The sequence below is a fragment of the Leguminivora glycinivorella genome, chromosome 10 (genome assembly GCF_023078275.1).
Source record: "Leguminivora glycinivorella isolate SPB_JAAS2020 chromosome 10, LegGlyc_1.1, whole genome shotgun sequence".
Classification (NCBI taxonomy): domain Eukaryota; kingdom Metazoa; phylum Arthropoda; class Insecta; order Lepidoptera; family Tortricidae; genus Leguminivora; species Leguminivora glycinivorella.
Window position 1 is genome coordinate 10,896,865 of NC_062980.1, and position 16,987 is coordinate 10,913,851.

Genomic DNA, 16,987 nt, shown 5'->3' on the forward strand with positions numbered 1-16,987 from the left:
CCTCGCGCTCAGCCGAGTCGTGATTGGGCGAATAAATTGAAATGTTTCTTTCCGTGAAGCGTAGGCGCATTCTGAAAAGGGGTATAAAAGGAACGATCGCTCGGTATGGGATATTCGAATTCGACCGGAACAAGAAGAACCAGCAGCCTCCAAGGAAAACCAGCAGCCAGCAGCCTACTACAAGCAGCCTACAGCCAGCAGCCTACAGCCAGCAGCTAGCAGCCTACAGCCAGCAGCCAGCCACCCTCCACGACGGGTAGCGGCAGCAGCAGAAAACGACAGCATCGCGACGTATCGTCCGTACCGAGCGTTTCGTTAGGATTAGCTTAGGAGTATTTTTATAACCGCGTTAAAATTAGAGTCGTTGATTTTTGTAAATATAAACCATTTGATTTGATTCGTTTTTTAGTTAGTGTATTCCAAAATCATAATCGGTACGGTTGATTGCTGAGGACGACATCGAAGCTCAAGGTACAGGCCCGGGACGAAAGAGTGAGTCGCACGAGCTCCAGCACATTCTCTCCACTTCGAGCCGTCGATAGGAAGCTTTGCGGACGCGGTCTGCAACAGTTTCTGGTCCTTCGAACCGGATCTTCGTGCGGACTACGGGTCTACAGCGACGTACCTGTCATGAGCGACGACAGGATGGTAAGGACGAGGTCCAGGTCCAACCGAGCTGCGTCAGTGACGAGCGAAGAGGAGAGGCAGCAACTACTCGACGAAGGCGCGTCGGCGGCCCGCGAACGAGAGGCCGCACGCGCAAGCGCTGAGAGGGCGATGGGCGCCGACGCGGCGCGCCCTCCCTCACCTCCCTCCGGACCCGCTGGCGTAACGGAAGGGCTTAGCGTCGCCGGCGCGCAACCGATGGGCGCGGCGACAGCTAACAGCACACTCAGGTATGGATTAACCGTAGAGACACCGAGGTCACCGTCCTACGACACGACATTGCTATGGCGAAGGGATTTAGCCAAGCGGTTACGGCGTCGTTCCAGACCCACGCCGATCCCAGCCAGACATCCCAAGGCTGCCGTCATAGACAGAACTACCGAGAAACGAAAGTCGCTGCAGGAAACTACCAAGGAGGTAAATAAACCAATTATTAGAGCTCAGTCCGTCAGATCACATGCGAGCAGTCGCACTGTGATAGAAGCGCAGCTGTCTCAGGCGGAGCTCGAGGCCAGCGAACGGCTAGCGGAGATATCCCGGAGGGAGTTGCAGCTAGAAGCGGACATGGTACGTAAACGGCTAGACGCCAGAAAACTGCAGATCCGCGCTAATGCGGATAGCGCAGACGAGCACGAATCTGCTGGTAGCGTGCGGAATTCGAATCAAGATCGATTAGACGAATGGCTAGAGAACTCGCGAGACGCGACGTCAAAACCCATTTGTAAGAGGTTAACCGACGAACCTCTACCCAAATACGAGACTCCGAGACGACCTGCGCAGGCGGAGCGGCATATTCGAGGCCTCTCACCGGACCGCCAGGTATATCGGCGATCGATATCGCCACCGTCGGAGTCGCGTAGGCGATCGATATCGCCACCGGAGCGACGCAGGCGATCGACGACGCCGCCGGCGCGTCGCGAGCGATCGACGTCGCCACAGCTGGACGCGCGTACTCCGCACACGGCGCACACGCGCGCCACCGAAGGTACTGTAGCAGAGTCCATGCTGCACCTGTTCGAGAGGATGCAGATGGCGGCCCGTCCAGCCCCGAAGGATATATTCGAGCTGCCGCATTTCTACGGAGACGTCAGCGAGTGGAGAAGTTTCTACAATACCTACGCAGAGACATCGAAGCGGTATAAGTTTACTGACTACGAGAACGTGGCGCGGCTCAGGATGGCTTTACGCGGGGACGCAAAGACGTGTGTGTCTCACGTGTTATCGACAGCCACCAGACCCGATATGATCGTGAGAATACTGAAAAAGCAGTTTGGACGCAGCGAGGTATTGTTAGACAAGGCGATTGACGACCTGCGAAAGTTGCCGCAGTTGGGGCCTACCGCGAACGACCTCAACGCTTTCGCGATAAAAATAATGAACGTGGTATCTACAGTTATGGATATCGATCGAAGGCACTATGCCGATAACCCCATGCTCATCAGAGAGGTTACGGACAGGTTGTCGCCGCATCTTCGAAGCAGATGGTGCGACTACGCGAAGAAACATCGAGACAGCAAGGACCCGGAGATTCTGCAGTTGGCGGATTTCCTCATGGAGGAGAGCGAACAGGAGATGTCCTTCTGTCACGCCCGCGCCGCCCCGAGGCGAGCGCAGGCGCCGTTATCAGTGCCGCACGCGCGCGCAGCCGGCGCTCGCGTGAAAATATCCGCAACGCACAACCCGCCGAGAGCTCCCACAGGACGTCAACACGAGGTGCAGAAAGTGACGTACGCGACACGTCAAGCCACAACATCCCGTTCGACGACGTGCCTGTTCTGCGGTGGCGGTCACCCGACGCCGGACTGCCGCAAGTTAGCCGCCCAATCCGTGGGCGCTAGATGGGAGTGGGCGAAATTAAATCGTATATGCTATCGCTGTATCGACGCGAAGCATATGAAAACACAATGCAAGGCCAAAGCGTGCGGCGTTGCAGGCTGTCCTCACGTACACCATCGACTGCTTCATGCGGACTCGCCGCAGGAAGTGCGTGAGGATACGGCTATGGTGCTAACACAAGAAATCAGGTCAGTACCTACATCGTCAGCAGTGACGTCATCGGCCGAGCCAGCGGACACGACGGAGCCGCGAGCTGCGGACGACGAGAACGACGCCCGCGTGTACGTGTCGTCAACACCGGACTACAGCGTGCTGCTAAAGGTACTACCCGTAACCGTATCAGGTCCAAAGGGAACGGCGCATATCTTCGCTTTCCTTGACGATGGATCCACCTTGTCAATGATCGACCAGGACGTCGCGGACGAGATCGGCGCGGTCGGTCAAGACGAGCCGCTATGCATAAGAGGTATTCAGCGGTTGAAACTTAGCTCAGTGACACAGACGGTCAAGGCTAAAGTAAGCCCCGCTCGTGGCGGCTTGACATACGATATATCCCTAAAAACGGTAGACGGACTAGGGATACGCTCGCAGTCATTAAATAAGAAGCGTCTATTGGAATACGAACATCTGGCGGACTTGGGCGACGAGTGCTACACGGGCATGGGCGTGCCGCAGATGTTAATAGGCGGAGACTTCAGTCATCTTATAAACCCGACGGAGGTGAGGCAGGGCGGCGAGGACGAGCCGTGCGCAGTTAAAACCTCGTTAGGATGGGTTTTCTTCGGGCGAATGCCGAGGTATGTACCAAATAACGAGCAGGTCGTGATGCACTGCCACAGTGACGACAGTGATCTCGTGGAGCAGGTCAAGAAACACTGGGCAGTCGAGGCGCTTGGCATAACGGCAAAGGACAACATTCGACCCGACGACCAGCGAGCGATCGATACATTCGAACGAACAGTAAAAAAGGTAGGACAGAGATACGAAGTCGGCCAACTATGGGCTGCCGACGACATAAAGCTGCCACCGAGTTTCAACATGGCGAAGGCGAGATTACGCAATCTAGAAGCCCGCATGTCGAGAGATCCTGACTTCGCCAACGAGTATCAAGCACAGATACACAAGCTTCTGGAAAAGGGGTACGCAGAGCGCATCATGGAACCACCGCAGTCAGATCGGATGTGGTTTCTGCCCCATTTCAGCGTCTACAATTTAAATAAAGGAAAGTATCGCGCTGTATTCGATTGCGCCGCGAAAAGTCAGGGATGTGCATTGAACGATTTCATCCTCGCGGGACCGGATTTACTACAGAGCCTGCTGGGGATACTACTTCGATTCCGTGAGTGGGAATTCGCCGTCACCGCGGACATACAGGAAATGTTCCTTCAAATACAGCTGCGAAGAGAGGATCGGCATAGTCAGCTCTTCATCTGGAGGGGATCGCGGCGTGACGTGACACCGTGGACGTACCAGCTAAACCGGGTATGTTTCGGTAACATCTCTTCTCCTTTTCTCGCACACTCGGTGCGGAATAGGAATGCGACGGACAACAAGGATCGCTATCCGGACGCGGTCTACGATATCCATAATAATCACTACATGGACGATTATGTGGCATCATATGAGACAGAACGGGAACTCATATCAACAGCGACACAGGTGAGACTAGCACACGCGGAGGCTAGCTTTCGGCTGCGCAGCTACGCTAGCAACAGCGAGTTGTTAATGCGAAACATCGATCCGGAGGAGCGAGCGACGGGACCTTCTCATCTCGGAGAAAAGCAACAGACCGTCCTCGGAATGACGTGGGACCCAGAGACGGATACGCTGGGGTACAACACGAAAATGCTACGAGTGCCAGACGACGTGAAAAGGTACGAGCGATCGCCCACTAAAAGGGAACTTTTGAGTGCCGTAATGTCAGTTTACGACCCATTAGGCCTCATAGCGCAGTATATGATAAGCGCTAAGATCATATTCCAACGTGTGTGGACAAAGGGCACGGACTGGGACGAGCGGCTGCCGGCGGAGGAAGCGGAGGACTTTTTCCGGTGGCTGAGGGCACTGAGCGACGTGTCCGCGCTGCGAATACCCCGACGATACGCCACGCCCACCGGTGCAGTTAGAAGAGAACTGCATATTTTCAGTGATGCATCGACCGAGGCCTACAGCGCGGCGGCCTATTGGCGAGTATCGAACGACGAGGAGGAAACGCAAGTGAGCTTAGCTATAGCGAAAAGCCGAGTTTGCCCGCTAAAGGTAATGACAGTTCCCAGGCTCGAATTAACCGCAGCAGTCGTCGGCGTGCGGCTGGCGGAGACAATTTTACGCGAGCAGCGTTATCCTGTGACAAAGGTGACGTATTGGACAGATTCCATGGTTGTTCTCGGATGGGTTCGCGATGACGCGCGGAACTATCGTCCGTACGTGTCACACCGACTTGCGGAGATCGCCGAGAAAACAGATAGAGACGCGTGGAGGTATGTACCAACCGCTCAGAACCCCGCAGATCGAGCGACGAGATGTCAACCAGCGCAGAGCGTGCGCATCGAGGACGAGTGGTACGAGGGACCGCGCTTTCTCTATGGACCCGAGACATCATGGCCTAGTCACACATCGAATCGAACAGACGACCTGCCTGAGAGGAAGGCGAGGCCGTCAACCGAGACGTCACTGGCGATCATCTCAGCGAAGCCAGACCCTTCGAGCGTACTGCCAGACGTGAGACGGTTTAGCAGTTACGACAGACTGTTGAACGCGACAGCGAACGTCTTGCTATTCATCGAGAAAATGAGAACGAAGAATAAAGCCTTGCAGCTACAAGTCAGACATTTGAGAAAGGCAGAACACATGTGGTTGCAATACAGTCAACGACGAAGCTTTCCCGAAGAGCTTCGAGCCTTAAGCCAGAATAGGCTCATCGATCGCAAATCGCGATTATACGACCTGGCACCCGAGCTAGGCGATGACGGCGTGTTACGCATGAAGACGAGGCTGGGCAGCGCTCCAGTATTGTACACCGCGCTACAACCGATAATACTGGATGGCCGCGAGCCGTTCACCCGTCTACTCATCCTGCGAGCTCACCGACGATCAGCGCACATTCACAACGAAGCAGTAATCAACGAACTGCGACAAGAATATTGGATACTACATCTGCGGCCGACCGTGAAGTCTGTAGCTCGAAACTGCGCGCTATGCACACTACGACGAGCAACACCGAGAGCGCAGCCCTTAGGCGATCTCCCGCCCGAGCGACTACAGGCGTATCAACGTCCCTTCACTCACACCGCACAAGACTACATGGGACCGATGTTCGTCACGATCGGACGGCGCAGAGAAAAACGCTGGGTGTGTCTATACACGTGCCTAGTGACGCGCGCTATTCACCTTGAAAGCGTGCACAGTCTTTCAACCGACAGCGCGCTACTATCACTACGAAGATTCGCCGCGAGAAGAGGATGGCCCAGGACGATGTACAGCGATAACGCGACGTGCTTCAGGGCGGCGGCGACGGAACTACGTGAGGCGTACCGGCAATGGCTGCCTGTACTGCAAACTTACGCCACTCAGAACCGAATGGAATGGAAATTCATCCCACCTGGCAATCCTTCGGCCGGGGGCGCGTGGGAGCGAATGATAAGGACAGTTAAGATAGCGATGTCCTACACCTTCAACGAACGAGCACCGAAACCCGAAGTTTTCGAAACTCTACTCGCCGAGATAGAGAATATCGTCAACCGACGACCACTTACACATGTCAACGTCGATCCAGACTCCGAAGAAAGTTTGACTCCAGCACACTTTCTACTTCTTCATAACGCTAACCTACCGATGATTGGCGTTTACGACGAGAACGAGAAGAAGCAATGGAAGATGGCCCAAGCGCTTGCCGACCACTTTTGGCGGCGCTGGACCAAAGAGTACTTTCCTCTACTGGCACCGAGGAAGTCGTCCCACGACGGAGGGCGGCAACTTCAACCAGGCGATGTGGTCATCGTCGCTGAACCCAATGGTCCACGCAGCGTGTGGCCCCGAGGCGTCGTCGAGACTACCTACCCGGGACCCGATGGACGGGTCCGCTCCGCTGACATCAGAACGAGACACGGGACGCTACGCAGGCCCAGCTGCAGGCTGGCGGTCATCGCGTCGCAACCCATGCACCAGGAGTCTTCGACTGCGGGGACAAAATGTTAGCGACGCGTCGAAATATATGTAAAATAGCATAAGAATTCGATTAAGACTGTATTCGCAATAAAGATTATTTCGTAGGTAGGAAACGGGTAGAACTGCGTTAGTTAAGTTAATTTTGTCAATTCCGATTATTAAGTATGATAATAAGACTCATATGTGATGTATTCGATAGCAGGCAATTCCCATATTCCTTCCTTCCCAAGTCGCGGAAACCGAGTCCAAAGTTCAATCTAAACTCAGACTGTCCATTGGACTACGATTAATAGCCAATAAGCACTAACGTGAGAGGCTTAGAGCGAGAAAACCGAACTCTCCTCTGACTGGCTAAAAATATTTCCTTAAAGTTCCGAAATCATTTTCCTTTCACCCGAAAATTGCCTTAGGATTACTCGAATCCAAGCCAATAACTCGATAACTATAAGACATATGAAGATGTAAATAGTTTTAAAACGTAGCTGGGAACTTACGTAACACGATAACCTACATTTCCATAGTAATATGCCGTTATCGATAACAATGGAGCTCAAGGCAAGCTGAGAAACCAGTCTATTGTATGGCCCGGACGGCTAATCACCTCTTCTATTGTGTAAAAACGTAAACAAACGCAGGTGCATTCCACTCGAGGTGAATGACCCTAGTGTCAGGTGCATTGTTACGTAATTTCGAAGCGATAGCCTAATTAGTTTATAAGTAATTAGGATTTGAGCGAAAAATGATAGCGTTAAATTCACGTAATCGAGCGCCGTAACGCGTTCGACCAATCACGACGCGCCATCCGTCGCCTATCGGGCGCAATTATTTACCTCTCTATCGCACGGAGCCTCGCGCTCAGCCGAGTCGTGATTGGGCGAATAAATTGAAATGTTTCTTTCCGTGAAGCGTAGGCGCATTCTGAAAAGGGGTATAAAAGGAACGATCGCTCGGTATGGGATATTCGAATTCGACCGGAACAAGAAGAACCAGCAGCCTCCAAGGAAAACCAGCAGCCAGCAGCCTACTACAAGCAGCCTACAGCCAGCAGCCTACAGCCAGCAGCTAGCAGCCTACAGCCAGCAGCCAGCCACCCTCCACGACGGGTAGCGGCAGCAGCAGAAAACGACAGCATCGCGACGTATCGTCCGTACCGAGCGTTTCGTTAGGATTAGCTTAGGAGTATTTTTATAACCGCGTTAAAATTAGAGTCGTTGATTTTTGTAAATATAAACCATTTGATTTGATTCGTTTTTTAGTTAGTGTATTCCAAAATCATAATCGGTACGGTTGATTGCTGAGGACGACATCGAAGCTCAAGGTACAGGCCCGGGACGAAAGAGTGAGTCGCACGAGCTCCAGCACATTCTCTCCACTTCGAGCCGTCGATAGGAAGCTTTGCGGACGCGGTCTGCAACATCACTGCTTCCAGTAGTTCCACAGGTGGTAAATCATCTGTATTACTAGATTCACCTACTTTTATCAATTTTAAAGCAATTAATTTGGCTTTATTCAAGGTCAAATTACTTTACCCACTAGTGGATAAAATGCGTTTTTACCCGCTGGTATTAAAGGACAAAACACGTGTTTCCGAGCGAGTGAGGGGAAAAATTATTTATTCAGGGACCATATTCTTAAATCTGCAACGCAGGCTTCATCGGGTGAACATAAACTCGTTATTAGCTATAAACTTCGTCAAAAAGCAAAACAAGTTAAACTGCAACATGCATGGTCTAGGAGTAGGGATCTAGGGATACATGTCTATACATATAAAAGAGAAAATGCACCTTAAACATTTTTGAGCGTGCAATATCTCAAACATGTTTAAGTTGAATTTTCTCTTTTTACTAAACTGTGACGCGAGTTGTAAACTTTTACGTTAAATACCTACTCGTATCTTTTGCCTCTAAGAGTATTCGAATCTTTTTACCTTATATTAATTAAAACAACTATCTTATTTCCTACTAACCAGGTGTCAATACGTATGACTGCACAGTAAAGGCACGCTTATTTTCATAAAATAAATGTACCACATTAAAATGTAACATTCGTTGTGATAATCACTGTGACAGCTGATAAGATAATATAATAAACAATGTAATAATGCTTCCGCCCGCAGTCCCATTATTAAACCGCACATGAATCACTCCAGTGTCACCGGAAAGCACGTGATTATTTGACTTTTGTCCGGTCATGGCCACAACATTAATTATTCCTTCATATCACAGGAATAAACAGAGACATCTACCCTGCTACTGTAAACAGTTTATATGCTTTTTTTTTTCTTAGCCTATTGGAGTGTCCCACTGCTGGGCAAAGGCCTCTCCTCTGGCTCTCCATAATTCCCGATTCTCCGTTACTTCCGGCCAGTTGTTTAGAAAGTCGTCAAGGTCGTCCCGCCATCTTTGCCCATTTGTTTATATGCTAAAGAATAAAAAAATATATATATATTTTAAGAGTTTTGAATGATTCACGGTTATTTTCATTAGACTTATATTGACCGGGATATAGACCGTGATTACCTTTTTGATTTTTGTCGAGCTCCCGATATTTCGACGCAGTTGCATGCATCATGATCACGGAAAACTGACGAAGGCGGGTGGATGTTAAAGTTTCATAGACAGCGCGCGATCTACCCTCCTTCGCGCGCGTCGGCTGCGTTCACTTTCAGCGCTTTCTGCGTTCACGGTCTATATCCCGGTCAATATAAGTCTAATATATGTATTTTTTTTTATAAGTAATGTATTTGTAAAGGAGTGTTAGCTAAACGAAACTCAATACAGGGAAGTGGCGCGGAGTGTTCGGCGGCGGTGCGCGCAGCGGGGCCGGCAAGCGTGCATACAATTACAATATTTACAATCTACGCAGCGTCAACTCAGGACACTTGTATGAGCTTCAATTGTTTGACATGCACGCCGCACGCCCCGCCCCGCTGCACGCGCAATATTGAGCGTGCACTCAGACCTTACACTGACGCAATGCTCAATACCATATTGGCAACGTGCGTGAAGGAGAGTGGCACTGATTGTAACAAATACCTGATAAATCTCGATGGAGCGCGCCATGCTCGGTATCAAGATTCAAGATCGGGTGAGGAATGCCGAGATCCGTCGTCGCACCAAGGTGCTAGACGTGGGTTTCGTCATTACCAAACTAAAATGGAGTTGGGCGGGACATGTTGCTAGGCAGAGTGATGGCAGATGGACTAAAATGTTAACAGAATGGTGGCCGCTCACAGATGTAAGAAGCGCTTGGCGTCCGTTAGCTCGTTGGGTGGACGACATCCGGAAATCTCGATGAATCTCACGTACATGAACAACATTATAAAAAAGCCCCAAAATAGAAGAGCCCACTAGTTGTGATTCTTGTAATGAATTAAATTGATTGCGTTTCATTTTGAGCACTATCATATGTTTAATATTTAATGGGTTTCATATCGAAAATTCTTGAATTCGTTATTTAAAGTACCTGTATTTCTAACTACTTATGTTAAGCTACCAAAGACGATGTACGCGCACCACACAATAAAATCACTGCAACAATCATCTGCTACGATGTCGTGGGCAATGATGATGTTAATCATACGTACCTTCTATAATTGAAGAGCCATCTAATTTACGATTCAAGCTAATTAGGATGACAATAAGCAAAGTCAGTGACTGTACAACACAACCGTAAGTACCTACTCCACAGGGAGATACTGAAAACTGACTCAAAGACTTTAATAAACTATAGCCATGCAGCAATATTTCTGAAATCACGTGAAGCGAAACATCACCGTTGTCTAGTCCCCAGCTCGTCTGTTCCCAGTCTCACTAGCCCCGGGCGAATATAAATCTGTCCAGAGATCGTGTATTAATCGTCGTATTTGGTGAATAAATTTACTTTTGTTTGAGTTTGCCTTTGCTACAACGTTATTTATTCAGTAGAACGACCCCCGGGCCAGGAGATATTCTGTTTACATAACATTTTCGTTCTTTACTTTCGGAAACACTTATCTTTTCCCGCCGTATGATACGAAAAGCTACCTCGCTGACAAGAAAATAGAGTTTAGCTTTGGATAGGTGTCAAATTTGAGTTTGGTCATTAAAAAGTACATAACTGATTTTCGTCCTACTGTTGCCGCGTTGACTTGTGTATTTCCATAAACCTAACAGAATTTATTAGGTAAGTAAGGTATCATCTCCCCTGCTTTCCGAATTAGGGGAATTTCTGCCAACGAAACGTTCTCTACGAGGCGTTTGAATGATAATTTAATTAACTGACATTGTTGCACATTTTGTTGAGATAGCGTATGTTTGCTTTAATTTAAATCATTCGTGCGCAATGGTTTGTATAGCTTGAGCTATCTTGCGTGGATCCATAATTAAATTGAGCAAGTAAGTACACGCAGAAAGCAAAATCGGTAAATTAATATAATTTGAATCAGTAACGATACCAACATATCTAACAGATTATGAAATGTACATTGCAAATTTCGTAAATTTTCGACACAAGTTATAGTGCGACCACAAAATGCGCCGTACTTTATCAATATCTCGTTGTTTTCCAATCGCAAATCCACACCATCTAAAATAGACGCTATTCGAATGACAAGTTTACTAGGACTCCCGGTAAATCTCGATATCTATCACGAGCTCCAAGCTGTCTATTTGTTTTATTTTATTACTCTTGACGCCCGCACAGTGGTGCGAGCCGGTCTGAAAATCAGGCATCGACAAGCCCCGAACTTACATCAAAAATGCTTGAAGCCTGTAAAATAACCAATGTGAATTTGGACTCTATGAACTAGAATTTACGAGGTAAAGTAAAACTAAGGCGCAAGTAGACTTGTGTCGTTTTCGATCGGAATGTGACATGTTTATAATAGTGCGCTAGTGATGGGACATGCGTAGGCGATTGATTTACGCCACGAGCGATAATACATGGAGTCAATTGCGTAGGTCAGGTACAATTGGCGTATGTATTTTAGGATTATCGCTTTATACAGGAGCTTGTTAAGCCAGACATGACAGCAACGCGACATGTTTACGTAGGCCGATTGAAGTATGAAATAGTGCCTGCCTAGTATTGAATATGAAATTATGAGTTTGGAATTCAAAACATGCGTATAGGTAAGTTATTTAACAACATAATATAACCTACTAAAGAATAATCACATCTCAATACAACCTAATTAAAATTAAAATTAAAGAAAGTGTACTCGTATATATATATTTTATTTTATCTCGACTTATGTGTGTTAGGTACAGTCACGGACTTTAATTGTTGATCCACTTCTAGCTCATGTTGTACTAGCCACTTCATAGCTTAACTATGCTAAAGTATGAGAGGTCTAGTATAAAATGACCTAGAAGTGGATCAACAAGTGACCGTACTTCTAAATAATTGGTACCTATTTAAAATTAGAAATAACTTACTTTTACTCTTGTTACAGTTACATACAAATAAGATTGACATTATTTGTAATTTCAAGTAGCAAGAGATAAAAATATTTTTTTTCAATATCACGAATATCGAGAAAACATTCCCCGAATTTGTTTCATATTATTCGTTACCTCCATAAATTTGGAGTTATCCGTGCAAATCCCCGCGTGACTACATTATAAACCCTACGTTGTACCAAAAGGACAGCGCACCTGAGACTGACGTGCCTCCATTGTTATTTCCGTCGTTTCTCGAGCACCTGATTGAAACACAAAACACGTCGCACGAAAATAAAAACGTATACGAGCACAATCCAATACAGACCTAACGATCAGTAACGCCCGATTTAAGCGATCGAAATTAAGAAACACTCTTAGGGGTGTAATGAAAGAACGGGGACACCATTAAAATAACGAATCATAAATAATTCAGTTGCGGGCTTGGCGTCGTTTCAAGACATTTCCACATTAAATTTCATGAGAGGTTCATTTTTCTGGGAAGCGGTTCGGTCGTGCGGCGGGCCCAAGCGGCTCTGCTATGTAATTGACCGTTTTGTCCGTTTACCAGACTCACTGTGCAGCAGACCTATCTAACAAATTATAAAGCACCGAAGTCTTGGAAAATAGCATTTCAATGGTCTAGGTAGAACCAACTTAATGGTTGTTTGAGTTTGAAAATGTATCATTGAGTCGGTACCGAAATAAAACAATCGTAAAATGTGCGGTATGCAACACATTCTGTATTTCGTCTCTTTCCCAGACTCTTATAATTTTACCTCAAAAGGTAGTCACAATTTTTTATGACTAGGTATAAAAAATACCTACATAAGTATGTTCACTAACTTCAATTATAAGCCCAGAGAGCCATAAATAGAAATTAGCTAACAAACGCCTTCTGCTCCATACACCTACCTCTGTGAAGCATTAATGTGGAAATCCAATTTTCCATTTGCACCAAAGGTAGGTAGACAAATGTATTTTAGCTATAAATGGAATCAGGGACCGTCGGTTTAACATAACTAAGTATTCCCGCCGTTAGAAATGTCTGTCTGTTCGTTTTCCCGCTAGCCGTCGGGGACGGGAGCAGTTTGTTCATTTTATTTTTCCCTCGTAAAGCAAACTCCGCGACTTATGAACGCTGATTTATATGGTAATGCGGTCCCGCAGACTTTCTGAATTGCGTTTACTTTGAGCAATGATTTTCGAGACATTAAACTCTAGAGTCGTCTAATTCACTATACAAGATCATAATCAAATTCCACAAATGTTACCAATATTTCTTGCTAGTAAAATGGATTTTTCTAGAAACAGTAAATTTTCATTTTCTTAGTGAAACATGTAGTAGGTACCAATTTTATAACAGGAAACCTTTAATTCACCAACAACAAATACTAATTATACTGTATCTATATTTAATAGTCATTGCAGTAGAAAAGTTTAATATTACAGTAGTATTATTGCCGGTATTAACTACATTGATATTGGCACTGACATTCTGCCATCTTTAATAGTTATTTTTTGTTATGGATTCCAGTAAAGATTCAAGGGTTCTCCAGCTCAACGACGTGAAAACGGCCATCTATCATCGGTATCAAATTTTGTATTTGACATAAAGTAGATGAGTAAAATGATTGATGTGGTGGCCGCCTAAAAGCCATTGGAAATAACCATTACTAATAGTAATTGAATATCTCGTACGTGCGGTTTCCAATTAATACATATCTACATGTAATTAATAAATTGTTCAGTAAATACAGGTAGACCCGTAGTTAACGGTTCGGAAATGAGTTATTAACGACTTGGTGATTAAAGTGGAATAGTATTGGAGGGTGCACATTATCGCTGTTATGACCAAAAACAAGCTCGGGGCGAGGCAGACACACTGGGGTTATACGGGTTAATGTACCGACTATACTACAAATAATAACAGTCTGTGGTAGACATATTGAATATTTTCGAATGAATACATTTAAGTGTGAATAGATGTAATAGATTACAGGAATTTTACGATCATGTTGAAAACGAATCTGCAATTTTGCAAGAAAGCGACTTGTCATGGGCAAAAACAAGAGGGTTCACTTACCATGGAGACGATGGCGAATTAACTAAATATGTATTATTAATTTATGTAAAGAAGTACCTACCAAAACGTGGATCATTTTTCATGAGAAATTCCATACTTATGTACATTGATTTGATTGGACTAATATATTCTAATTGATGTTTCACTCAATATCAAAGTCCATGGAAATCTGATCCTAACAACGCACAACTGGCTGCATGCTCCTATTTTAATTAAAATACCGTTTCATAACAATGATGAATGCGTTTAAGCAAATTAGAACCCTCCAAATGACAACGTCTTTTTAAAGATTACAACATTTTTAAAGATTACATAATTTAAATACCCTCTTTTTGTATTTTTTTTCTAAAAGCACTTTTTGCTCCATAAAGAGCAACTGAGGCTTGAACCCACGTTTTTTTTTACATTTTGCTACGAAAATTGACAACGGGTTTATAAGTAAATATCATTACCACCTTGAAAAAATCTCGTATCTCACACTGTTACTCAAAGTTAAAACGCAGTAACTCTATAGGTAAAGGTATTCCATACATGCCAGAAGAATATACAAGTTTTTCGAAGTAGTGACGAAATAATTATTTAATAACAACTACAACCATTTTGGCAATCATCATAGCCATAGCCATTTTCTTAACATTTTCGGACATGTATACATTGTAAATACACAACACAATATAAAAACTCGTTTATTGAACCAATGACAACCAAAAGTGAGTTTCGCGTTATTTTCAATATTACAATTGTAACTGAATGGTCCAAATTCACAACTTCAATCAGATTACAATCAGCAACAAAATAACTCGTATCTGCTGCGAGATACAAAGTTTCTGATGACATAACCCCGAGGACAAGTCATACAACTCGTAATTATACAAGTACATCTTACACAGTTCAACCATTTCCTTCACAATGTATCTGTATCTTATAAGATAAGTACATTATTTAACACCCTATGTTTGCTCTTTTCTAAAAGCATCTTTTTGGCTATGTCAGGTCAGTCAGGTGCAACGTGCAACCGACCCCTGAACTTCCTGATATTTTTTGAAAAATATGTCTATTACAATTACAAATGTCAAAACACTTCCTAATTAGAATACCAATAAATGTCCTTTGCAAGAAAAAAGTTCACTAACAATTCCGCCAAGTTGACATGTGATCTTCAATCTCAACCGTGTATCTGGTCTGGCACCCTCCACACATTATATTCTTAAACAGCGACTCTCGTCGGTTAGCTGTGTAACGTCCATTAAGGTAACGTGTTCCGTGTGTAGCCTGCAAGTCACCTAACTAATGAACTACTTTTTCTTCAGCAAATTTGCAACACCCTATGTTACTCTGAATAAATGGGTTCATGGTAATGCATTGCTGCTAATGAAACTGTTCCCTGTAGTTGGAGTTGGCAGTGAACGTTGCTTTAGTTTTGCTCTATAATTGAGTGCTGTTTTTGACGTCAGTTGTACTATGCATAATATGAAGTTGTGTCGTGTGGACGTGGTCTGTGATTGCACAGATGGCAGAGACCTTTATTTAATTCTGACGAAAATAAATTATCATAATGATGCAATCGTAAGGTAAGCAAAAGAACTTCTCAATGAAGAAAATAAGACATTTTTTTAGGGTTATTGGAAATATAGTTGAACATGCAAATTAAAAGCATAGTCAGTGATAAAATATTATGCGATTTTTTTTAGAATAGAGTGTATCAAGTATACATAAGTATTCGGTCCTAGTGTTTTAACATTATTTTAATAACAATAACCTGGCTAAGAGTCTAGGAATTGAGAGTAACGAATGTTTGTATATCTACTAGTATAATGACGTATAATTTGCTTATAACTTTGCATCTAGCCTTAAATCCTAAATTGTATACTTAAAAACTAAAAAAAGATATATACCGTACTTTTTCGGTATATTTGCATATCATGCTTAACGAAATTACGCCTACTCTCCCCTGTAACCTTTATCCAGATTCGATATTTTAACAAATTCTATTTAACTGTCGACCTGTATAAATATTGGGCGAAGTAACTCGATTTTAAAGTCCATGGCCCCTTGTACCGTTTGAAGTCTCGTTTAAAGCGAAGCGTGAGGCAAACAAATTGATTAAGTTATTTACAGAGGACCGCGTGTTAAAGGTGAGTGGATTCATTAGTGCACGTGACTTGCACTGTAAAGTCGTATGTCACTGGACACTCCCGTTACATTGGATGTAAAGGACGAGTGAGGAGCGAGTTTGACAGCTAGGAAAACTATCATTTGGATCGGACCGTACTCATGCGAGTACCAAAGTACAAACACGAATGGAGTCAGGCCATATTTTGCGGGAATGCATAGTAATGCACCTCCAACACCTCTGGTGTTTCGGGTGTCCATGGGCGGCGGTGATCGCTTACCATCAGGCGACCTGTCTGCTCGTTTGCCTCCTATCCCATAAAAAAAAAAAATAATAAGATTGAAAATGTTACTTTGCTATTAATCGACGACATGAATATGTGTTAGTCAATCAGCAATATCTTTTAAGCAAGTTAAATATTTTTCATCACACCCGCACTTTAAATGTGTTATTTCACGCAGGCGGGGCGTGAGTTATAGAAAAATCGTTCTCCCAAGGGAATAATGAAATTTCTTGTGCCGTACTTAACTTTTTTACATCTATTTACATATTTTTTACATTGAGTGTGATGAAAACCATTGTGTGTAACTGGGGAGTATGAATATTACTAACTCGAGTCTTTAAATCGCTCCGGCAAGCCGTCGCGATTTAACTTACTCTCGTTAGTAATATTCAACTTCCTCCCCTTGTTGCACAATG

At 45.0% G+C, this 16,987-nt stretch overlaps 2 protein-coding genes across 5 annotated transcripts in view; both read left to right on the plus strand.

The window, feature by feature from the left end:
- Positions 1-16,987, plus strand: part of LOC125230148 — a 138,828-nt gene that overhangs the window by 93,762 nt on the left and 28,079 nt on the right. The gene's annotated exons all lie outside the window — the stretch shown is intronic.
- On the plus strand, positions 778-6,699 carry LOC125230373. The gene is made up of 2 exons (XM_048135511.1): positions 778-1,485; positions 3,814-6,699. The coding sequence occupies exons 1-2, from the start codon at positions 778-780 to the stop codon at positions 6,697-6,699; spliced, it is 3,594 nt and encodes a 1,197-aa protein (XP_047991468.1).